This window comes from Phaseolus vulgaris, chromosome 2 (genome assembly GCF_000499845.2).
Source record: "Phaseolus vulgaris cultivar G19833 chromosome 2, P. vulgaris v2.0, whole genome shotgun sequence".
Classification (NCBI taxonomy): domain Eukaryota; kingdom Viridiplantae; phylum Streptophyta; class Magnoliopsida; order Fabales; family Fabaceae; genus Phaseolus; species Phaseolus vulgaris.
This window is the reverse complement of record NC_023758.2, coordinates 25,085,082-25,111,838: the sequence shown is the minus strand read 5'-3', so window position 1 is coordinate 25,111,838 and position 26,757 is coordinate 25,085,082. Positions and strand designations below refer to the sequence as shown.

The following is a 26,757-nucleotide window of genomic DNA, read 5'->3' as shown; positions in this document are numbered from 1 at the left end:
AAGGATGTTTCACCATTGTGTCAGCCAATTGTAACTGTATCTTAGTAGGTTTAACCTCCAAGTCACCTATCGGTCTTAACATGGTCAGTGACATCAAATTTATACTTGACTCTAAATCTAATAGAGCATTCATTACCCACAAATAAATCACCCATTGACACAGAAATAGTAAAACTTCCTAGATCCCTGAATTTCTTTGGCAAGTCTTTTAGCTTCAAAAAATTGCTTTCAACTTCCGGATTTATATCTCTATCTTCAAAACAACATATCTTCCTTTTAATTCCTTCAAAAAGTGTTTTTTTCTCTAGCCATCCTGCAAAATGATCTTTTGGAAGCAATTTATCAGGAAATAATCTTTTCTTTTCTTACATGCATAAGAGAATGAGATAATTCTTTTGAAACTCTACTATTTACAACTTCACATTTTCTCCCTCTTTTCTATTTTCTCCTTTTTCCTTCTCAATCTTCACCATCTCACCATTTTCTTCTCTGGTTTTCTCATCACCCTCAGTAGTGATGTTATTGCAATGCTCCTTGGGGTTGGTGGTAGTGTTAGCTGAGAATTGGCCAATTTTCCCATCTATAGTTTGTATGAGTTGTGACATTTGTTTAACTAGCTGTCCTATCTGAGTTTCCATGCTCCTAATTGAAGCCATACCATTTTCCTGTGCACTCACAATCTTTGACAAAACATCTTCCACTTTATTCATCCTGTCAAGAATAGATGGAGAATTCGATTGATGCCGCTGTTGGAAAGGCCCTTGCTTGTTGGATGAATTATAGTCTCGCTTCCATCCAAAATTCTGATTTTGATTATTTTTCCAACCTTGAGAATAATTGTTGGAAAAACCGCCTTGCCTTCCTTGATTGCCCATATAATTCACCTCAGCTTCAAATGCGTTGTTCTGATAAGAACAGTGACCATTAAGATGATCACCTCCACAAAAATCACACCTGAGAGGTACATTTTGACTTTGGAGTGATTGAACAACATGCAACTTTTGGGGTAATTGGGTCATCTGTGCGGTCAGTTGCTCAAGTTGTTGTGTCAGAATTTTGTTTTGAACTAGCAATGCATCTGTAGTGTTCAACTCCAATACTCCACTTTTTTTATGATTTTGTCTATCATGTTGAGCTTGATAGTCAGTTGTGGCCAAAGCTTCTATAATTCTCGTTGCTTGATCTGCATCAACAACCATCATTGTGCCACCAGCCGCGACATCTATGAGCATCTTTGTATTTGATCTGAGACCATTAATAAATATGCTCAGTTGAGCAATATCTTCAAACCCATGATTTGGGCATTTTCTCAGCATCCTCTTGAATCTCTCTCATGTCTCACAGAAAGACTCCTCTACTCCTTGTCTGAACATAGATATTTCAGACTTAGCATTGATGTAACGAGAGATTGGGAAAAATCTATGCAAAAAAAATTCCTCCACATCCTTCCATTTGGTTAAACTCTGATTAGGATGAGATATAAGCCACTCTTTTGCTTTCCCTGCCAAAGAAAAAGGAAATAAACGCATGTATACACTCTCAAGATCACCTAATTGGAAACCTATAGTTCCCACAAATTCATAAAAGTAGACAGGTGTGTATGAGGATCCTCATGATCCATCGTCGTGAATCGATTGGTACTAATAAGGGTAAGGAACACATGCTTCATCTCCAAGGCCCTGTTAGTTGCAGGCACTACAATGCTAGAAAAGTGTCTAGGCCCTTGATGTATGGTGTAATCTCCAAGAGTTCTCCTAGGAGGTGGTGTTTCCTCCCCCGCCATATTGTTATTCTCCTGAAAAATATCAATGGAAAAAGAAGAAGATGTTGAAGAGTCCTCTCTATTATCTTCTTGATTCTCTTTTGCCTTTGATTTTCGATTTTTTCTGACCACCTTCTCAATTTCTGCTTCAAATAGCAAATGGTCTTCTAGAACCTCACCTCTCAATATCATATAAAAGCAGCTAATGCAAGGATTAGAAGGAAAAATTCACAAGTAGTAACCGAAATTTTATATTTTATATATATTTTTTTTTAAAATAAAAAAATAAACCAGAATTTAAATAGCTAACTAAAATAAAATCAATAACTACCTAAACTACAAATTAAAACTTAAAGATAAAATAAAACAAAACAAAACACTAAAATAATACTAAGAGAAAATAAAACAAAAATATTCAGAAAAAAAAGAAAAAAAATATAAATAAAATAAAAACTAAAAACAGAATAAAAGAAAACAATAAAAACAAGAAATAAAAACAGAATAAAATAAATAATAGGAACAAAATAAAAACAAAATAAAATAAAGCTACAATAAAATAAAACTAAAAACTATAATTCTAAATAACTAACTAAAATTCTACACTAGCTTACGTAAGAATACGAATTAAAACTAGTAAAGAAAAATAATTAGTTAAAAAAATAAATAACAACTACGTAAACTTAAATAAAACTACGTAAACTAAACCTAGAAAAAAAAACTAAAATAAAATATAATAAAACAAAACAATATCAAAATAAAATAAAAATAAAAATAAACTAAAATCAAATATAATAAATTAAAATCAAATCAAAGAAAAATTAAAATAAATCTGAAAATAAATAAAAACAACTAAAATCAAAATAATAATTAATATAATAACAGCAAAACTGCAAATTAAAAATAAAATCAAAACAATCTGATTAAAACAAAATAAAAACAGTAACATATATAAACACAAAATTAAAACAAACCAAAATAATTAAAATATTCACAATATTTAAGAAACTATACTCAACAAATCAAACTTGTTCTCTAACGCCAAAAACTTGATGACTTTTTACGGCAAGTGCACCGCTTTGACAGAAGTAATAATTGTCCCTAAAGACGGATATCGATTCGACAAGGAACAGTTCATTATCAAGTACAATAATCGCCTAAATATAGAACAAAACAATTAAAAGTGTATTGAGAGTGGTTGTGTTGGCAATGATCAATAAGAAAATAGACAAAGAACTAGTTGTTTCAATTGAAAAAATAGGGATTAGGTTTCATCTCTCACTCTCATGTATTTTGATTAGCATGTCAATATTAAGTTCTTTGATTGAAATTGATGCCGGTATAAAAATCATTTATATCGATTCCTCGCATATAAATTCCTTAAGAATGTCCCCTAACTATCGATTCCTCGCATAATTATAAGATTCTCAATTTGTCACGAAAACTTAAAAGTAAAACAACAATACCAATAATCAATCAAGAACTAAATATTAATATATAAGATATCACCTCAATACATAAGAGTTTGAGTAGATTACTCTCAATCCCAAAGGATAGAATTAGCCACGCATACTTCTAGCACCTCCCATTCTCCCAATTGGGTTACAATTCACTTTATGGTGTTTTCCTCTCAATTTGGCACACTAGGGTTGAGCCTCTAGCCCTCTATTTATCCTAGTTTTCTAGGGTTAGGTTGCTTCTTATGTCGCGCTAATGGGCTAAATGATAAAACATAAAAAAACTCAATCTTTATTTGCATCTTTTTCCATTATGGGACCTTCCAGCTTTCTCTTTTTAGCTCAAATTATTCTCCTTTACTCCAAATCTTCAATCCTCCTTAGAAATCTGCAATTAACACCAAATTTGGGAATAAAATGCTCTTATTCAAATAAAGCTCATAAAAAATGTAAAAAGGTATAAATTCATAAATTAAGGATTATTTTATATGTAAATTAGCAATAAATCTTCATAAGTGCCTATATTTTAATATGAAATATTACTGAAATTAGACCCTTATCAGGTTCGAAGGTTGAAAGGTTCGAAAAAGCAGATAGAGCATTTTGAGAATATGGAATGCTTGAGAAATGCTAAGTAATGAAACAGTGAAGGAGCGTAGGGGTTTTGAAAGGTTTAACGTATACGAAGAAGCGCAAGCGGCAATGGGTCTTAGCTGTTGATCTTGCCACGTGTACGCTGTTTAAAAAAAAGTATGGTGAGACGTCACTTCGGTGCACTATTCACATTCTGTCACCCCAATACCACGTAGGTCGCCGCGGGCGATCTTTTAAAGCCTCTTTCGCTAAAACAAGTTACAGTTCGAGATTGGGGGGTTTGTGTACAGGCCAGACCTCGGTCATCGACCTGAGAGAAAGACATCGGACATGGGACATCGGTGGAATGATAACAATAGTGGGCCACGTAAGCTGGGCCCCACGAACAATATGAGTTAACACCCAGATACCAAAAGGACCTAAGTCACAAGAGGATCATGCATGGGGTGTGTATGGTACATTCGGGTACGACACAAGAACGTGTTCCTTGGAGGCACTAAGGCCCGTTAGAGTTAGGGTTTCTAGGGGAAGACTGCATGCATGGCACGTGAATACTTAGGGCACCCATAGAACAGATGATGTCGCAGTGTTGGTACATGAGTAGGTACCTTGGCGGCTACGTTGTTAGGTCTATGCACTCCAGAAAAGGGAAGTCCTATGCGCCAGATTACGCTGAGATTGTGTAATAGTGGCGCAAAGACATTCTCCTAGGAACCCTAAGCCCACTAAGAGACGTGAGAGCAACACAAAAGTAACCCTAGATACAACCTATAAAGAGGATGGTAAGAACCCTAACAAGGTATGTCGTTTCTAAGATTGAAACTACTTTACACACATTACTGTTTCTTTAGCCCTTACTGACTTGAGCGTCGAAGTGCAAACGCCCGTAAGGGCGCCCTTTGTCTTTACAGGTGAAGCGTTCTTATGAGTAGGGAAGTTCGATTCCAGACGAAGACAGTCGGGGCTAGAAGCTGTCGTCGAGTCAACCGACGAGAACAATGATATATAAAATAAATATTTACATATAAGTTGTACATTACTTCAAAATACGTAGAAAACCTAATATGTATAGATGTATTAAACAAAAATTCTCAAGAAATTAAACATTTTATCTACTCACTATGGAACTTAATTTTCTATCACTTGTAACATCATATGTTTCTGTTTAAATACACAATCATCGCATATAAAGAAAATAAAACACAACACAAACAATATGATAAACTAACTATTTTTAAAAATTTCTTTGTAACTTTAATTAATAAGCATAAATACATTAATCGCCATACATTCTCATAAAGAAATAAAGTGTCTATAAAAAATCATAATTCATCTTTCTCATATCAAACTTCTAGTGATTCACAAACACATAGATACTTGACTCTACTTACAAAAGACTTGTATGTTGACTTAGACTCAAATATTTGCACCTATCATGCTACCTCACTATGAATCCACACAGTTATGCACATAATACTCTCAATATGAAATGACCTTATATGACATGGTTATATATATGACATGGTTATTAATTCATATAACATGTTAAGTGAGTTATCTTTCAAACAACTCACACATTCATATAAACCTACTCTCACCACCTAATAACTTCATCTATATGATTTTGTTGTTATATTAGTAGAGTCAGGATACTTCATTATAGACTAAGCATTAGCCAATGTACATCCTAACAATCTCAATATGGTATTTCCTTTTCCTGAAAATACTATGTCTCTATTACAACTTCATATTTCACATCTCACATTACACAAAATCACACCAAAATTTAGAATACAAACAAACCAAAAGTTATCCAATTAAATAAACACATAAGCTTATGGATGGCAATAGGGGCTAGCTCACCCCTCGTACAATGTTTTTTCTTGTTTTTTTATTTACAAATTCAATAAAAATATTTGTTACTTTTTACAATCGAAAAAATGAATATTTTTATTTACAAAATTGGTAGTTAAAACCTTGATAGCTAATTAGATACCAATTTAGAAATTATTAAACAATAATAGAAAGTAATTTAGAAACCAATTTTGTTTAGTCTCTAATTTAGTTAATATAGCAACTAATTATTTTTTGTATCTAAAATTGATTTCTATTTGATGATTTTCTTGTAGTGTTACGTGTGACGGACCAACCCACATTGTCGTCCCTATTCAAGGTGTAATCATTTATATTTCAATAATTAATTATATTATCAAAGTGGTGTTAAATTTAATTACTATATATAAATTTGAATTTCTATTAATCAATAATTAAATAATTAAAGAAAAAGTCATTAATTCTATACCTAAAACACATTTTTTTTTAAAAATAATTCCTCAATAATTTTTTTTATAACTAATCTGTAAGTATTACAAATAGTTTTAACATTTATTGTAGAACACATACAAAACATACAAAGAATATATATATATATATATATATAAATAAATAAATAAATAAAGAGTAAATACACATGATAGGATTAGAGTCTTTCTTTAGTCAATTATTTTTTATTTCTCTCAAGGTTTGGACTTCTTTGAACCCATATGGAGGATCAACTTCTCAATCTTGAGGAGGAAACTTATTTCGGAGTATTGAGGGCTTGAAGATTTCAATCGAAAAATCCCTCTATGTGATCTTTGATTTTTTTTTTTTTTTTCTACATGCATTTGTTCTTCCGGACAAAGAAGTCACTCTCACTCGTCTAAGAGAACACTTAAAATCATCAAATAATTTTCATGGAGAATTCCTTCACATATTAATGTCTGATGACTTGTTAAAAAATGTAAGAACAAGAGAACAATCAATAGTAAGTATGAAACTTTAAATGATAGATTGTCTTACTCTCTCTTTTAGGGTCTTTTGATTTCTTTCTGTCTCTCTTTCAGATTTTTCGGTGACAAAAAGTATTTACCTGACAACGCACGAGCACAAGGATCCATACCATTAATTGAAATATTTAACTTTATTAATTTACGCACATTGATCTGATCCGGTGAAAATAATCTTGCTTGGGCATAGCCAGAACTTGAACCCAAGTCCTTCCAGTGTCCAGGGGATGAGTTAACCACTAGACCAGACAAGTTCTTTGGTCATATTATAATTTTTATTATACTTATTATTATTAACATAATTTATACATATTAATATAATTATTATTAATATTATTATAAATATTATTAATATTATTATAAATATTATAAATATTATTATAAATATTATTAATATTATTATAAATATTATTAATATTATTATTAATATTATTATAAATATTATTATAAATATTATTAATATTATTATAAATATTATTAATATTATTATTAATATTATTAATATTATTATTAATATTATTAATATTATTATTAATATTATTAATATTATTATTAATATTATTAATATTATTATTAATATTATTAATATTATTATTAATATTATTAATATTATTATTAATATTATATTCATATTATTAATATTATATTCATATTATTAATATTATATTCATATTATTAATATTATATTCATATTATTAATATTATATTCATATTATTAATATTATATTCATATTATTAATATTATATTCATATTATTAATATTATATTCATATTATTAATATTAATATTGTTAATAATAATAAGCATTTGCTTGGTGTAGTGGTTAAATTTTCTTTGAGTTATCTGAAGGAACCTGGCTTTGAATCTCATTCACTGCAAATTTTATATTTTGGTGCCAAAATTTACATACGAAATTAAATCTGTATGTAATGTTATAATTCGCGTTTTTCTTGTAGTGATATATCATTTATACTCTAAAGTTATTCTCTAGATTTTTAGAATTTTTGTTGCCTAAATATGTACATAGAAATCTTAATTTTATTTTTTTTCTCTGCCTAAATATGTACATAGAAATCTTTATTTGGAGAAAAACCAGAATTTGTTTTCTTTCATGTGTATTATTATTATAAATGAACAATGGTCTATGACACTCAATACCAGTTACTTCAAGTTTTATGGTTAAGTTAAAATAATATTTTGAAATAAACTAATATAAGATAATTTTATAATTGGTATAAGTTAATTTTAAAAAATACTTTATTTTTCATATTTTATTGTCGTAAATGTCGTTAAGGAAAAATTTACCCAAACATACTTAATCTCGTTATTTTAAGTGCCAATGACTTCTCTTTTATTTTGAGTCATCTATATTAAATTATTATGACAACAAAAAGGACACAGGATTTGTATTCTATCTCTGATAACAATGAATAATTTTTTTTATCATTAATAGAAATTAAAATACAACCTTATTTGATAATAACTTGATAAATGTTTTTATGTTATTTTGTATGAGTATTCACTACAAAAAAAATCTGTATTATCTACGAATTTTTGCCCACGGATCTGAGTTTGTAGGTAAATTTAGCATTATCTACGGATATTACCTACGAACAACATTACTTACGGACATTACCTACAGATTCTGAATCCGTAGGTAAAATTCAGCATTACCTACCAACTTTTACCTACGAATCTCTATTACTTACCAACTATTACACACGAATCTTATTACCTACCAACTTTTACCAACGAATCTCTATTACCTACCAACTATTACTTACGAATCTCTATTACCTACGAACTATTACCCACAAATATCTATTACTTACCACCTATTATCATAATAATTATCTACATAATATTAAAAATATTAATATAATATGAAGAATTATAAAATCATAATATTAATAATATTAATAATATTAATAATATTTAATAATATTTAATAATATTAATAATATTTAATAATATTAATAATATTTAATAATATAAATAATATTTAATAATATTTTATATTTAATAATATTTTATAATATTAAATAATATTTGATATTTAATAATATTAATAATAATAATAGTTAATAATACTAAGAATATATAATAATTTTAAGAATATTTATTAATATTAAGAATATTTAATAATATTAAGAATATTTAATAATATTAATAATAATAATAGTTAATAATACTAAGAATATATAATAATTTTAAGAATATTTATTAATATTAAGAATATTTAATAATATTAAGAATATTTAATAATATTAAGAATATTTAATAATATTAAGAATATTTAATAATATTAAGAATATTTAATAATATTAAGAATATTTAATAATATTAAGAATATTTAATAATATTAAGAATATTTAATAATATTAAGAATATTTAATAATATTAAAAATATTTAATAATATTAAAAATATTTAATAATATTGAAAATATTTAATAATATTAAAAATATTTAACAATATTAATAATAGTGATATTAAATATATGAATAATGTTATTATTTTTATTTTATTAATTATATTTATATTGATAATTATACTCATAAGTATAATAATAATCATAACATGACAACAAAACTTGACTGGTGTAATGGTTAAAGCTTTTATGGACATTCTTCAAGGGACTTGGCTTCGATAAAAATAATAATAATTAAAAATAATCTTAAAAGTGAGCAAAAAATAATATATGTAAATAATAATTGAAAAAAAAAAGATTCAAATAATAATTAAAATTTTAAAAATAAAGTATATTAACATTACCTACGGACTGCAGTTGGTGGGTAACTACTGTTTTCGTTACCCACGGACACATTATCCGTAGGTAAATTACCGACGTCCACATTACATACGGATTTTTTCAATGGATAATATGTAAGTAATATTGATATACCTACGGATTTTGGCTGTTACCTACGGATTTATTCCGTAGATAAATTGGATTTTTCTTGTAGTGATTTTTTTTAACTTACATGAAATTTGAAATATAAATGTTAGTTTAAATACCAAGAAAAAAAAGGCTGATTCTCCCTACACCATATCAATTCAGATTTGCACCCAACACATTCATATGAAATGTCCATTTTGTCTTTAATGATTTTAAATTTTTGCCTTCTAGATACTCATATTCGTAAGTCAAATTACAAAGTTTTGGATATACAAATCCAGAACTAATATGTCACTTCCGGATTTCACCATCCAAAAGCTTATTTGGACAACATAAATGACCTTCCGGATGTCAAGATCCGTAAGCAAACATAAATGAGTTCCGGATCTCAATCTTCAGTACCATTTACAATACACCACTCTGGATATGAAAATTCAGAACTCATAACTCACTTCTGGATATGATCATCCAGAAGCTTAAATGAAATATGAAAATGACCTTCCGAGTTTCGAAATTCAGAATGTATAAAAATGACTTATGGATATTAAAATCTGTAAGCAAATGTGTGAAAATGGCAGAATGAGATTTTAAAATTTTCGTTGGGTGCGAGTTAAAATTGATTGGGTGCAGGAAGCAATTGCCAGAAAAAAAAATAGAAACCCATAAAGCAGAATGATGGGCCAAGACCCGAAGAAACGAGCCCAAAGCCCAACTTTTTAACGGTCTTGTTTATAACGAAAGTAAAACGAGATCTAGCGACATTATCGAAGCAAGAGAAGTACTAGGATCTGTTTCCCTTATAGTTCCTAGGACAAGCAAACTAACAAAAATAACAACAGAGGAAAGGAGGGAAGAAGCAAGTTTTTTATTTTGGCTTCGTAGGAATGGCTACTCTATCAAGCTTCATCGCTGTGCCCAAGAATCCTAAAACCCACTTTCTCTCAGGTCATTTCATCCATCACCCTCATCGTTATCATTTTCATACCAAAAGGGCACCTTTCTAAAGTGAAAAACTGTTCCCTTTCTTCCTTACATTTTTTTTCTCAGTTGCACTTTCCACTATTCTCCCTTAGATTTTTCTGACGTAGTTCACTATATCAAGTTTGCCGCTTATGTTTATTTGTGCTTGTGTATTTTGTAATTCTCGGATATTCCGTAAGTCCCTTTTTTTTTTGTTGGGTCCTTTGAAAATCGAGGAGATACGTGTTTTTGGAATGGTTTTGATTGCGTGTGACTTTGGTGTTTGGTTCCAGATAGTGGGGAAGTTTGTTTGGGGGTGAAATGAACATGTGGAAGATGAGAATGTGAACTAAACTTGATTATTGTGTATGCCTATAGACATTGTCATTCTTCAGTCCAACCTACTATAGCATATTGAACGTATATTTCATTTTGAGGAGGTGGATGGTACATGCCTGCTGCCTTCTTTTTCTATGTTTTGTCTAGAGAAATATATACTTGGGCTGCCAAACATGCTACTTGTGTGTGATCGTGTTGTTTTGGCCCCCAAAAGTTTCCATAAGTACAAATTGATCCCTAAAGATATGAACTTGTTAGCAAGTTTATGACATTGGTACAGTGAACTTGTTAGCAAGCTAACATTTTCATGACCAATTTGTGTATAAGAAAATCTTGAAAAACCAAAACAATACAAGTAACCTCTTTCAAAGATCAGATTATATTTGCTCTTTGTTTTATTTTGCCTTTTGTAGTTGTGTTGAAGTCTGTTTACAATGTTAATATAATTTTGGAGAACATAATTGTGATGTCAGGAGATGCAGTGTTGGGTAAAGTATATGGGTCTTTTTATCATTACAGGTTTTAGAGACTTTTATATATCTGTACGTGTGGCAAATATCTTAATGAAAACACCTTTGAGCAAAATTCATGGGATAAAGGATGGTGTTTGATCCTTGCTACTGTAATTATGAATGGTAACTTTTTAAAGTTCAACATATCCAACAACACCCCTTTTTTTAGTTATTTTCCAGAAATCTAATACTTGGATTAATATCAGGTTCCTCATTGATGCCGATGGAGAAATGCTTGTTGAAAATCAGCTCTGGTGAACACTTTCCAGGTTCCTCTTTTAGAGCTAAAACATCACGTAACCAGCCACTTGTTATTCGAGCTGGGTAGGAGGACTTAACCTTCTTGTGCATTCTTTTTTGTGGGGTGGGAGTTACATTACTGTTTAATACAAGGCTAGAGTATAGTTTCGGCTGTTAAAATAAAACAATAGCCATACGGATTTTCAAAGAGAATGCTATTTCTAAAAACTGGAAAACTACAACAGTTATCTTAATAACCTTACGATATATAAAACAGAAAGCTATATCTGATCCACCTTATCATGGATGACTGGTCGATAATAAGAAACTGTCTCCTATTTGCACGTCCTTATATAACCGAGTAATGAACCAAGTAAAAACCACAAACAGTAAAAGCAGTTGACTATATCGTGAGTATCACAAATATTATTAAGCTCCAGCTATTCTTGTTGTTTCATTTTGTGTTTCTAATTAAATAGTGTTGTGATCATCAACTGTATCTTACATTTAATTCATTTGCTTGTCTAAAATATTGGCAGCATAATTTAAACAAGTTGGTACCTTTTGGCATTATGTTAACTTCGTAGTGTTTCTAATCTCTCTGCTAGAACAGTGGTGATGGTGGAAGATCAAGTGGTGGAAGTATTTTTGTTGGTGGTTTTATATTAGGAGGAGTAATTGTAGGAGCATTGGGTTGTCTTTATGCACCTCAGGTATGTGCAGAACCAACTTTGTCCGTTTTTAACTCTTTGCTTTTCATGTGTCTGGGCAGATCTCTTTTCTTACAGGTAGTTTTGCTCAAATCAGATTTGAATATAATCATTACAAATCATTTACACATTGAATTCTGCATTACTTAATTTCCATCATTCTTTTCTTCTTAAGGCGCAAGATAGTTCCCCTCATTATATATGGGTGTATTAAATTTCAATATGCATCTATTTATGTCAGCTCTATTTGGAATCATCAAATATATGTTGCTTTTCAATAATTGTTGTGTTAGGGTTTCTTTCCAAAGGCACTTGGAAAGAAAAAAGGACAAATTTACTAGATTTTAGAACCTTTTCTATCTGGTTTATGGACTGCAATTGTTTGCAATGGTCTGATATGTACATATGTCGATTTTTTAACTTGAAAGATTGTTTACTGAGTGTAAAGAGATTATCTTTGACTGCAGATAAGCAGGGTAATAGCTGGAGCAGACCGTAAAAACTTGATGAGGAAACTTCCAAAATTTGTGTACGATGAAGAGAAAGCTTTGGAGGTCAGAAAATTTCCCCGCAGTGACTCTTTACTTGAAAGTTTATCATTCTGGTCATTGAGTGTGCCTGAATGTTTATTAAAGTGGAATAACCTATATTTAGTATACGAAATTCACTCCTCCCACCTCCAACACAAAAAGGAAAAACATTACCAAAAATTGGTGCCTTGTACAGCCTCATGAGTTTTATCCAACAATTGAAATCAATGACCCAAAATATGAGTAGTGATGAAACCAGAAAATCTGAATGACCGAGGACAGTACTTGCACATAAGTAAATATTTGTAAGACTGTCACATTGACATAAAAAGCACAATATAATAAGCTAAATTCTTTGTTAATATAACTTATTTACAGTCATCTATGTGTATTATGCAAGTAGTGAAGGTAAATCCTTATAAATAATGGAATATATCAGAAATTAAAAATATTGTATGAAACCACATCAGGCAAAAAGAGGGGGGCGAGGGGGCCGAGGGATGTGCATTTCTGAGCTACAATGTAAGTGCTTCTATAGTGGTTGTGTTGTGGAATGGGAGACATCTTTTGGGGAAGAAAGTGACTCACTAACATGCCTGCGAAATTTTGGTGTGTGGTTGGATATTGTTATTGATCGTATCAAACTTTCTCATATGCATTTATTAATGAAAAAGAACATGTGACAATTGCACCTGATCAATTAACTTATCCTCTCTTTTTGTCATACAAACTAATATAGTTAAATTCCTGTTATTTTCTTTTATGAGTGATAAAAACAGAAGACTCGCAAGGTGATGACTGAGAAAATAGCGCAGCTGAATTCTGCCATAGATAGTGTTTCTGCAGAGTTGAAGTCAGATGGAGGAGACCCAGATGAATTGGCAGCGAACTCTGAGGAAATGGAACCTTTCGTACAATAATCATTTGACGATATTTGAGCACAAAATATTCACTTTGGTTATTGGATTTAAGTTTTAGGAGTTAAATTTGCTTATCATATTCAACTATTTCATTTTATAATGGTTCATTGTTCAAGTATAAGATATATCTAGCGGAAACTCTGGTTTATCCTGATAAATAAGAATTATAAAGTATAAACAGATTGTCGTTGTGAAGTGATGACCGTAACTTGCTTCTGCATAATTAAATATATTAATGTATGCAGTTGTCACAAGTTGATTCCAGCAAAAGTATATATTTGAGTTATCATTATGTTCACAACTGGTTGTGTGACGATGACAATTTATACCAATAATTCATTGTGGATTGCGTCGGAAACTTGTATTATTATTAACATTTGAAGCATTTGACAGTATTTATGGGAAATTTCTTGAAACTAATATGCAGTTCTTTTAAATGCTTATTTTTTTTTTTCCGATGAAATTTTTCATATACACTTTTAAAAAATACAAGTAAAGTGAAATAATTTGTCATTAGTTTTTAAATTAAGTTATACACAGATTCTAAAGAAGTAATCTGCATATTTTTCTTTCAAATTAATAACTACTTCCTGAGAAATTTGCCACAGAATCCTATTTATCAATCCATAGCAGAATTTGACAATAGTAACATTTTCCATATATATATATATATATATATATATATATATATATATATATATAACTGAAGAGAGAAATAATTGGTAAGTTACCTCTCTGTTACATTGATGGGTGATAACGTCCCCATAAGAATCAGAGAGACAAAGTTGATGCATGAATCAATGTCAACGGCCATCAATATTTACTGTAAACAATTAGGAAAGCCAAATCAGAAAACAACAACCTCACTTATTGGAATGGAGATGCTGACAGATACACTGAAACATCCCAATGCCCACAAAATTGTGCCAAAACACATGCAAGTGTTGTTGTTCATTCCAAATTTTCTTCTTTCATATATAAATATATAAAATACGTTTGATAATTGTGTCAAAGAAACAGACATTATATTTAACTAATCGATTAGGAAAAAAACATTCTAAAAATAGTGATACTAACTTATGCAATAAAACAATTGTAAATAAAGAAAATATATTTTAAGGTGACCTAAACCGGACAGAGATTTGGTAAGACAAGATTTACTCTTATATATTATTATTATTATTTAATTATACTTTAAATTAATGTGAAATCTTCAATATTTGTTAAAAACACTATAAATTTTAAAAAAATTAAAATTAAAATAAATATATATGCAATTTTGCAAAACCATTTTATTTTGTAATAAGCTCAAAAAATGTATTGGCTCTGTTTTAAGCACTACCATGCATGCTTCTTTGTAAAACTCACGCATAAATTTATGCAAAATTTACAACTTTGCTTTGATTTGCCCTTTATTGGCATAATTTGGTCTAAACAAAATTGAACTATTAGTAAAAATATTAACAATTTATACTTAAACGTTGTATTGATTAAATAGTTTTTAATATAAAATTAGTATATACATTTAAATATAATGTAATATTACTATGTACATCACTATTACTATAGACAAACAATCTTTTTACCAACGGTTTAATATTTTCGTTAGGCAACACTGTATTAATAAATGAAATCTTCTTGCTTGATACTTTTTGTTTATCAGTAAATAGTAATATTATTTTTAGGGTTAAATAGGTTGTTGGTAACTTCAAAATTGATTTGTATCGATATCTTAAAAAAATCATTATCTTTTATGTCAAACATTTGATAAATATGTTGATTCTAATAGTTATTAAAATGCTATTTTTACTATGTCAAATGCTAATATATATGTACATTTGCTACTAAAATTATTATATGTGCTATATGTTAACGCAAGAATAACAAAACTACTTCATTGAGCAAATTAAAAGTATTTATTAAATGTTGAATATTAAAAATATATCAAATTTAATACGGGAAAAATTTTAAAGATGACAAAGACTTATTTAACCTTAAATTTTAAAAGTAACTCTTAAGTTTATTTATAGAATAATATCAACTTTGTTCTAGCACTATCGTTATTTATTAATTTATATGATTTTTTTTATCAGCAATTTATATGATGATTATATGATGATGACAAATGAAATTATGTTGACATATTGATCATGACAAGTTATGTCATAGTTAATATTGATCATATACATTTTAAAAAACATGCAATAATGACGACCATGTTTGAATTTAAAAAAAAAGTTAAAATAACTAGATAGTTAAATAAAAAGAGATAAAACTAAATTATTTTTTTAGATAACTTTTCTCTCATATGGAATGAATTGTTGCACAAATTAAATTTTAAGCTAACTTTTATATATATATATATATATATATATATATATATATATATAAAAGTTAGTATTAACTTATATGCATTTATATTTATACATAGGTTAATATATAAAAAAATTCTTATATAAATTTTACTTTTTAATTTATACATAACTTAATTTTAAGTTATCTAAAATATTTATTTTATTTTCTTCTGAAAGTTATTATAAAAAAACTCATTTATGCTCCAAATAAAGTTTTCTCTGCAAAATCAATGTGATGAGCTTGATTATAACGTAGCAAAGTTTGGTGGCTCAATAATTAATACCAGTCGAATGTTGTAATTCTCATTTTAAGCTATGTTTTTGTTTAAAGTTGAATTTATTAAATAGCAAGCAACGTTGAATGGTTTATTGACTATGATGGGATTATTTTTTTTGGTTTTTACCAAAATGATGTCCGTTTAAAAAAAATTATAAATTTAGGCAAGTCGTGCCTAATTGGGACGACTTCATATGCAGAAGTCGTACCAATTAGGCACGACTTCTGCCATGTCATACTAAAGTCGTGCCAACTTGGCACGACTTCTGTCCCGTCATACTGAAATCATATCAACTTGACACGACTTCTGCCCTGTCATACAGAAGTCGTACCAATTAGGCACGACTTCTGCCATGTCATACTAAAGTCGTGCCAACTTGGCACGACTTCTGTCCCGTCATACTGAAATCATATCAACTTGGCACGACTTCTGCCACGTCATATACTATTCACATATTATTATGCTTTCAAACAAGATTTCTATAATAATTTGTTTATATATTGGGTAGGAAGCTAATGACTCGATCTTGGAACGAAAGAAATTAATATGTGAAATGACATTAAAAATAAAAAATAAATGTTTTTTTCTTGAGTGAAACAAATTTAAACTATTATTATAAAACAATAGAAAAAATATATAGTAAACATTTTTCACAAACTTTTAAGTTAATTTCATAACATAGTGTGAGATCATATGATCACGAAGTCAAATAACAAGACGTTCATTTCATATCAATTAGCAAAAATTAAAAAGATAAGATTTGAGATCTATTTTGATAGATATTGTTTCCAAGGTAGATATGATTGATTATAACATAATTTAATAGCCTTTTAAGTGGTTCAACGATTATTATTAAGATTAGTTAATTAATTAATGTTGGTAGACATAATAGTAATTACACGTATTTCTGTTTGAAAGATTTATTTTTGGTGATGTTACTTTGATGATATAGATTATTAAACTATGTTTAAAGGGAATTTACCCACTTTATATGCACTCTAAGATCCTTGACAATATTACTTTTTTCTTCTCAATGATTAGTCTTTGTTTTTGGGATAAGTTATATAATTACTTGACATTTGATTAAAAATTACTCAATATTTAATTAAAGAGATTTGTTAACATATAATTACTTGCTTTTCAAAAGAAGTATATATCCTAAGAAATTTATCTACAACTATCATTAAATATCTGGCTGTAACTTGTCAAATATTCTTTCTTAAAAAAACAATTAGGTATAAAGATGTAAATGTATTCAATAAGTTTGAAATAATATATCCACTTGTACAAGAGAGTATACTGACAGGTTATTATTCTGATTAATTTCAAAATACCTTTTTTTTTAAAAAAAAAAACTGTGTAATTAACAAATTCTTTAATTGAAAATATCAATTGCTCACTGTAACACATTTGATTAAAATTATATTATTAATTATTACTTGGCATGTAACATACAATATAGGAATGAAAAGAAAAGGTTAACATATATAGTCCAAGTTCTAAATTATATTCGATAAACGTTAAAATAATGAATGTATTAATAAATGAGTAGATTATTTTTTATAGAAAGAAATAAATAATAAAGAAAATCATTTAGGCCTAGGTGTTAATGAGTAGATGATATATATAACTATATCCCCGAAATAATACATAGAATGATAAAATTGAATTTGGTTATTGACTTGTTAACTTGGTCAAAGTTGGAGGAGATAAAGAACAATATCTCTTTCTCTATTTGTCAATATATATATATGAAACTCAATCTTCTGAGGCAAATATCTTCTCTCCTTCTCAACTCACTTCTCCTTGCTGTTCTTTTGCTGAATATTTCTGTAACTCCAGGTTTGAATTTCTTCTTTCTCTGATCATTCATTTCAACTGTAATTTTCCACTCACAAAGCATGTTTTCGTTTCAAATGCATTAGTTACTCGAATCAATCACTGTTTCAAAATCTGATTTTATTTGCTTTCCCTTCTCAATTTCAAGACCTATAGCTTTACATTTAGTTTTCCTTTTCAGATGATTTCTATAATCATCATATTTGTAAAAGAAAATCCGTTTCGTCGGAAACTTTTTGGCTGCTGAGATGTTCTTTGGGGACGCTTGTGTGTTGCATTTATACCTATATATGCATGTGTCAATACGTACAAATGTATGTATATAGAATAATAACCCTATAGATACTGTTTCTTACGTATTTTATATTTGATGTTGATTTTTGTTTAGATATGTTAATTGAGTTAGGGTGAGAATAGCGAAAACCATTTAGGTTCATCCTTCTTAACTCACAATTTCACATAACTCTCGAACAAATTCTCCTTATGATAGGTTTTAAAATATTTTCTTTTATAAAAATAAACTTTAAACCTAACTTAATTTCTTATAAAGTGAGATTTATAGTTAGTTACAAATAAATAAATATTATGTGAGATTTTTAACCGATTTTCATATTGGTGGTTGTGAACGGGTTTTTTAAAATATTGTCTTTCACCTTCATGTACATATCATATGGTACATGTGTTTGTGAATTTCCTATCATTCCGAAGCAACCGGAGCACACGCATGTTCTCATCCAAAGTATTTTGGTGGGAAGCCTTGCGTCCCTCCTTTCTCTTTGTCTCCCTCATCCCATGACCACATTAAGATCGGAGGTAAATCTAACTTTATCAATGGTGTTTGAGATTTCAATTACATTTTAATGCACAGAGAAATCATTAAAACTCTAACTTATAATTATAAGAAAAATCAACCATTCAAAATATTTTAAAATCTTAAAGTTATACCTAAATTTTTTCACGTACATATCTATGACTACAAGTTTTAAGTTCTTCAATAGAAATAAATGAACAGAAGTAATATATTGAGACTCCCTATTTTAAGAATTATTTTATAACTTTTTTTTTTCCTGTTTCAAACACACTAATTTATTCTCATTTATCGTCTCATCTACTAAACATCATTAGTATTTTTTTTCTGAAATGAAATGAGGGTTTTTTATTACTTTGTTTTGATAATGAAATGAAGGGTTTTGTTTGCCCAATGAAAATGAAAAAACATAAGAGAGAAAGTAAACTACTTATATTAATATAATTTTTTATGTGTTTTCTCTCCATCTATATATATATATACCCCAAAGACAGGGTGTATAATCAATCAGTAATAAAAGAAATAATTGTGGTAAATATTTTTAAAATAAAAAAGAGATAAAAAAAATAATCATATTTGATTGGTGGTTTTTAGTAATTAGAGATTGACTTATGAATGTCATTATAATTATTGGATTAGATTTCATGTGAGATAAAGTGATCACATATATAACTTGACAGGAAGTTTGAATTGAAATATATTCTTTTCATTTGACCCATAAATTTATATATAATTTTCATAGTTTACAACAATAATCATTAATTTTTATCTTTATCAAAATAACATTTAAAACAAAATTATATTTAGAGGCCACTGATAGATAAGGAAAGTTGGTTGAAAATACGATAACAAAGAGTAAATGTGTAAGTTCTTTTTTTATCAATTATAAGAAATAAAATTAAATGAAACATTTGGGTTTTTCAACCAATTTATATATTATTTTTTTTTATCAGCAAAGATTTTAACTTATTTATATGGCTCCCAAACTTAAAAAAATGTACACTATATTTAGAATTGTCAAATAATAAATATTATCGTTAAAGATGTGAGTGGAATTATTCCATGCTTCATCTTTTTCCCTGTACTGTCATTCCAGCTAAGGTGTAGTGTGCTCCCTTGTTTTTTCGGAAAGATGTGAGCAAAAGTGTAAGTACTTACGAAACCTCTGATGATAGAGTTATAACACAACTTTGCAACTACAACTTTGCAGACACGTGGTTTCTAAGAAAACATGTTTTGCTGAAACAAAGTTTAGTCGGTTGTTTCTAAATCATGGAATTTGTAGGTTTTAGATGTATTTTTTACCACATATTTTCTTTTCAGACCCCATCAATAATGACATAACTGTAAGCTTACATACGTTTATGTTTTTTAAGCATATAAAAACTACAATTAACATTCAATCTTATGTCATAAGGAGATCTATTAAATCTATAATAATCTGAAACCTAATAATTTATCTATAGAGTCAACTTTGGTACAATTCATAATCATTTCCTTTTTTGGGAGGAGGGTTATCAACTTTAATTTTTTTTCTTTTGTTTCAAATAATTGTTTTATTTGACTTTTTTTAATTTGATTATATTCTTTATTTTTTTTATTTCTTTCTCCATCTTTTATTTATGAAGATGTATATTTATGATATATGTACAGTCATATCTTAGACAATGATCTATGTTAGGTTATAAAATATTTTAAATAGATTATTATTCATATAATGCATTTTCAAAGATAGAGATAAATTTGAAAGGAAGAAATCAAACAAGTTTATAGTTATTGGTATTATTTTTTTTATCAGCAAACAATGAATAAAATTAAAAGAAGTATTTAACTAATACTCCAAATTTTCAAAAAAATATTATGATTAGTTAGTCACCTATAAAAAGAGTTCAAAGGTCTCCTGATTAAAACTATTTACCTCATATCATTGAGTCATCTTTCCAATTAAAGTTTACTCACTAACAAATTTAAGAGAATCACTCTTATAAGAAAAAAGCAGCTAAAATAGGATACATTTGCTAAAAGTATTAGTACATGTACTTACCAACCATAAAAATATCTGTATGACTCGGGTAACTTACCATAACCAAAAGAGACGTACTCTAGTTATGCAATTTCAATTATTCTAAACAAGTAATGATATCTTCATTCCAAATTTGAATTGACTGGATGAAAAGTTACTGCTTTTGACTAACAATGATAAAGAACCAGCTAAAAACAAATGAACCATTGAACAGAAAAGATGTGATCCCACCTGTAATAAATAAACTAAACAATTAAAATAATTTTAAAATAGATTTTGGGCTTGGTTTTGCTGTGTTGTCATCAATCATTCACTTCTGGAGATAATAATAGAGATAAAACGGCAAGGTGGGCTGAAGTTGGAACGTGGAGGCCAAACACGGAACAAAGCCATCCACACGGGGAGGTAGGCTCTGGGAATTCATTAACGTGGGAAAATTTTCAAAAAAACTCTCCCAAAAAGTTGAACTACATTGAATTGAAACTCTAGGATTATCTTCTTTCGTGTCATTATTCACTTTAAGAGATTAAAATTTTACCAAAATAGTTATTGACCATAAACAAGGAAATTGTCTTATATACTATGTTGTTATAAATAAATTAACGATGGTGTAAAGTTAAATACGTGGGGACTAGTATGTTTCTTCATGCCAGTTATAAAGTACAGTTTTTAGTCACTTTCTCTGCATGTTTAATAAGGATTCAAGTTGGAGATGTGGTAGGAATCTGTCACTACATTATTAGTGCATATAAAAGATTTCATTGAGTTCAGTGATCCTGTTTGTCACTGCACCACCCACTCCGTGATCTGCATAATACGACAGTGGTGCAGTGGAGCCAGGCAATGACATCACATATAGTAAGGCATGCACATTTATGAACTTCTAGCTGATTTGAAATCATTCACTAATTTTTTTAGTTAATTTTTTTGAATACGTTTAAAAACTGATTTGGTGATATTAGATCATCTAATAGTCTTTTCACAATTTGAAGAACCTAAACCACGGTCAATTACAGTTTCCAAAACTACACTCACTAGTTAGTCCAGTAAATATATTGAGTATGATACTCACAGATTGGTTGTAGGCACTGACCCCACTTCAAAACACTAGTTAATCATAGGTTGCTGTCACGCTTCATCATTTTCCTTTTCTTGTCCTGGATCTAATGACTCGTCTGTTCTTTCCTGTTTCCTATGCTATGTATATAGGGGGTGAATAAAACTAAGAAAAGAGTTCAAGAGTAATATTAAGCAAAGAGAAGAAGTAGATCAGCACAAGAAGGTCAAAGGAAGATGGGTTTTGTGGAACTGTTAGAGGTGGCTTCTATGCCAATTATTCAAGTCCTTCTTATCAGTGCATTGGGAGCTTTGATGGCAACTCGGTATTTCGACCATCTTCTTTCGTCAGATATTCGGAAAGCTTTGAACAAGGTAAGATAATATATATGCACGTCATATTAAACATATGTGTAATGGTTAACGTACTAATATACACCTGTTAAATGTTCCTGCATTAATAGACAACAAATGCAGCACAGATTCTGCATGGTTCTTATCAAACATTTGTTGTGTTTTGTTTTTCCTGTTTTGCAGATTGTCTTCTTTATATTCACTCCTTCACTTATATTTGCCAGTTTCGCCAAGAGTGTTTCACTAGAAGATATGATATCATGGTAGGGACAGATAGATTTGTTTTCCACTCTCAAGTACTTTGTATGGTTTTTGAGTCAGTTTTAGAGAAATGCTGGTCAGAACGAAAACAGTTTTTGTCAAACATGCAAGAACTATATTTTGCAATCAATTTTATGAACCAAGTTTTGTATAAAGAGATGAAGCAATTTTATGATTTCAGTCAAATTTTGTGTTAAATTTTGCTAACTTTATTCATCTGTATTTATTTTTATAAAAGTGACATTATTCCACGTTCACTTTTGGTGCCTCCGCCAGCAAGCAGTGTACTAAAAATCGTCACTCATTTTCTAAAAAGGATACGGATCATATGACCATGTTTGCATTGTTTATTTTTGTTAGAATATAATAACCTCTGTTAGGGGCAGAGTCAGAGCCATAAGCTTAGTAATTATAACACAGACTTTGATTTTGTTACATATTTTTTTCACCGATAGTACTGATGGAATTTTTGTGCATGTTTCATGATTGTGTTCGGCTTAACTTTCGTGCAGGTGGTTTATGCCCGTTAACGTTGGACTTACCTTCTTAATTGGAGGAATTATCGGATGGATACTTGTGAAATTACTGAAGCCTAATCTGAAAGTGGAAGGTCTTATAATTGCTGCATGTTCATCAGGTATCATGGCATCAAAATTATAGTATGTTCAGCAAGAGTAAAATTTGAAGGAATAGAGAAGCTGAAGGTGGACAAAATTTGACTGTGTCTTTAGACATGGATGCATGTCTTGATACACTGTAAAATTTATGCCACCATCCCCCAATACTTCATTTTCCACTCCTTCTAAGCCGTGTCTTAATAATTTTATCAGAAGAACTTCATCTAAAATGTTCTTGTTTCATGAATGCTTCCTTGATCAGGAAATATGGGCAACCTTCCTATTGTAATCATCCCTGCTATCTGTGATGAGAAGGGAGGACCATTTGGTGCACGTGACGTTTGCCGCAATAATGCACTCTCCTATGCATCTTTCTCTATGGCGGTGAGGCCTCTATTTTACATTTAAAATTTTGCTTGTAGCATATTGTGTTGTGTATCTTATTATCTCGTCTTGTTATGTTAATTGTAGCTTGGTGGCATCTTCATCTGGACCTACACTTTTCAGACTATAAAAAGCAGATCATTGAAATTTAAGGCACTCGAGGCTGCTGAGATCATTAAGGTTCCCAACAAAGAGTTTGATGCTAATGCAGAAACTCTCCTTCTCAAGGACAATGACAGCCAAAACTCAATTGAGGTGCCGACATCGACCTATGTTTGTGACACTGAAAACCAAATTGTAAGACCAACAACCTGCTATACTTGTTTTAGTACGAAGGAAGGTTTTGAAAATGAAAATTATAGTTTACATTTACGCATCAGTTTAATAAAAAATGTGAGAATCTATTTAACTACATGAAAGTGATTATCCACACGGTTAATCAAGTAACAAATTAACGATTAGTATAATTCCTATCCAAATGTATGCATGTATTATTTTCTTTATACCTGATCAAAGCATGCATAATATAGCACATATCTATATCAAACATCCTCGAATACAGCTATAGTTAATAAAAGGGGTGTGAATTTTCAGCCTGTAGACCAAGGTCAGTCCAGTGTATCAAAGAAGACCGAATCGCTCTGGCATAGAATAGTGGAAGTGAGTAGTCAGTTTCTGGAAGAACTCATGTCACCACCAGCAATTGCAACAGTGAGTTTTTTTTTCTTCTGCTTTCCTTTCTGTTTCCTTTGTTAGATTCGTTTCTTGGTTTGGTCTCTAGTTTGCACTACTTCATTGTATTCTGACATTCACCTACTTCCTTATTTGCACCATCAGTTTTTTGGTTTCCTCTTCGGTGCGGTTGCATGGCTGAGAAACCTAATAATCGGAGACAATGCTCCACTGCATGTCATCCAAGACTCTCTTCAATTACTAGGGTACGTGACTTTGCTCATAAAACCAAATTGTTCTGCAGTTCAATTTCTTTTCCAACCACGTTGTTATCTGATTGAACTCATTGTTTTTCAGGAATGGGACCATTCCTTGCATCACCCTTTTGCTGGGTGGTAACCTCACTCAAGGTATAAAAAAACTAGCTGCCATATATATCATAGCATACTCTTTAACCAATTTCATGGTCCAAAAAATGACTTAGTCAACCTTGTCTTGAAATTGCAGGCTTGAAATCATCTACTATCAAACCATTGACCCTCATCAGCATCATCATAGGCCGACTTTTCCTACTACCTGTGATTGGATTGTTCATTGTAAAAGCAGCAGCAAATTTTGGCTTACTCCCAGTTGATCCTTTGTTTCAGTATGTGCTGGTGATGCAGTATGCCATGCCACCGGCTATGAATATCAGTAAGTGAAAGATTCCATTCCATGCACATGCTTTTAATTGAAGTACCTTTACTTGATCTTTCATTAGCTATGGATTTCTCATTGACAAAATTCAATGCAATTATCACGCAGGTACCATGGCTCAGCTATTTGATGTAGGAAATGAAGAGTGTTCAGTTATTCTGTTGTGGACATATAGTGCTGCAGCCATAGCACTCACTGCCTGGTCAACATTCCTCTTGTGGCTATTATCTTAAGGAGTCTTCAGTTCCTGACTTCACTGTCTCTGAAGCCAACCCTAAAACAAAAAAGAAAAAAACAAATACAAAAACTCTTCAGAAGATCAAACTCTTCTACATATTATGGCTGTGTGACAGACTCTAGTGTGGTACACAGCAGTTTTCTTTCACCCCTTTTGTCCTAGTCGAGGTCACATGAAAGAAGAATGGTACTTTTGCAATTTTGAGTGCAATTTTGGCTTTGCTTGCTCTTATATCAACCCCTGCTACACAACAAAGAAGTTAGATGCCTGAAGTGAATGGCTTTGATCATGCCCCATACACAACATATACATATTTTCCTTTTCGACCACCTTCTATCATTAGGTTTTTAGTGTTTTTTATAGAGTTCTCCATTGGAAAAAGAAAAGAAAGTCCAATTATTATTATTCTTTGTATTTTATTCATTTTTATTTCAATTCTTGAAGTTTTTTTAGTAACAAGTCTGTGTTTAATAATAATAATTGTCATAAAAGTTTCCATTATTTAATAGAAGTTTCAGTATAATAACAAGTCTTCTATTATATGTATTACACATATTTTACTTTACAATGCACAAAATCATCAAACATTTCAATGCATAACACATCATATAAGACTGGTGGTTATTATTTATAGATTCTCATAACACAGAGCTAAACAATCTCAAGAACATAAAAGAGTATGATTTCGTACTTCCAAAACTTTTGGTCATAGCCAATTTTTTTAAAAATCTCATATCTTGCAATATAAAATGCATTTCAAATAGTTCTTATCTCTGGATTCTGAAAACATAAAGAATACAAAAAATTAGTTCATGGACCATCCAAAAGGTAACCAAAACATGAACTAAATTGCACGAAAACTAGGATGAAAAATTTGGACTCACAAAAGGCAAATTCTCTCTGCACCATTTTAATTCTTGCATACACTCAATCTGCTATTTGAAATGAAAAAAATGTTCCTAAAAATATAAAAATAACTTTAAATAAAAAGAGGGTGTTGATAAAATTTACTTTCAAAACTTTTTTTTTAAAAGTATTCCGGATTTAAATTTCTGAAACATATTTTTGAATTCTAAAATTTTTTATTCAGAGAGAATTTTTAATTTTGTATTTTTCAATTTTTTTATCTGGAATGTATTTTTTGAGTTTCGAATTATATTTATTATTCTAGATTTTCAAATTCAAAATAAGAGTAATTTTGGAAATTTTAAAAAATATACGGTGCAGGTTAAAAGTGTAATATGGTGCAGGAAGAAATTGTCCTCACAAAAATCTATTAAAAAACTTCCTAACGACTAAAAATTATATCTTGGGCTTGAAAAATTTGTTTCTTGGTCCTTATAACACGTAATACTAACTATTTTACCTCATGGCTCCTCTAAAGTTAACCAAAATCTTTCTCAAAAATCATAAGAAACGAGCGTGAAAAC

The 26,757-nt window shown here is 29.6% G+C and overlaps 2 protein-coding genes and 1 pseudogene across 5 annotated transcripts; all 3 read left to right on the top strand.

Annotated features, from left to right (window-relative positions):
• Positions 1-1,287: 1,287 nt before the first annotated feature.
• LOC137813183 (small nucleolar RNA R71) lies at positions 1,288-1,393 on the top strand (annotated as a pseudogene).
• An 8,903-nt stretch (positions 1,394-10,296) lies between these two features.
• On the top strand, positions 10,297-13,927 carry LOC137811045 (uncharacterized). 2 transcript variants are annotated; one of them, XM_068612614.1, is made up of 6 exons: positions 10,311-10,481; positions 11,355-11,470; positions 11,554-11,671; positions 12,201-12,300; positions 12,765-12,851; positions 13,607-13,927. In XM_068612614.1, exons 2-6 carry the CDS (start codon positions 11,464-11,466, stop codon positions 13,745-13,747), a joined length of 453 nt encoding a protein of 150 aa, XP_068468715.1. In that variant the 5' UTR covers positions 10,311-10,481; positions 11,355-11,463; the 3' UTR covers positions 13,748-13,927. The 2 variants fall into 2 exon arrangements, with proteins under 2 accessions (XP_068468714.1, XP_068468715.1); XM_068612613.1 differs by lacking the exon at positions 11,355-11,470 and having other exon boundaries at positions 10,297-10,481.
• A 4,193-nt stretch (positions 13,928-18,120) lies between these two features.
• On the top strand, positions 18,121-25,856 carry LOC137811044 (protein PIN-LIKES 7-like). Of its 3 annotated transcripts, none has more exons than XM_068612611.1 (12): positions 18,121-18,221; positions 21,382-21,454; positions 22,259-22,480; positions 22,643-22,722; positions 23,233-23,357; positions 23,600-23,721; positions 23,809-24,018; positions 24,316-24,432; positions 24,559-24,659; positions 24,751-24,803; positions 24,901-25,086; positions 25,198-25,856. In XM_068612611.1, the coding sequence occupies exons 3-12, from the start codon at positions 22,343-22,345 to the stop codon at positions 25,320-25,322; spliced, it is 1,257 nt and encodes a 418-aa protein (XP_068468712.1). In that variant the 5' UTR covers positions 18,121-18,221; positions 21,382-21,454; positions 22,259-22,342; the 3' UTR covers positions 25,323-25,856. The 3 variants fall into 3 exon arrangements, with proteins under 3 accessions (XP_068468712.1, XP_068468711.1, XP_068468713.1); XM_068612612.1 differs by having other exon boundaries at positions 18,162-18,221; positions 21,323-21,454; XM_068612610.1 differs by lacking the exon at positions 21,382-21,454.
• The last annotated feature ends 901 nt before the right edge of the window (positions 25,857-26,757 follow it).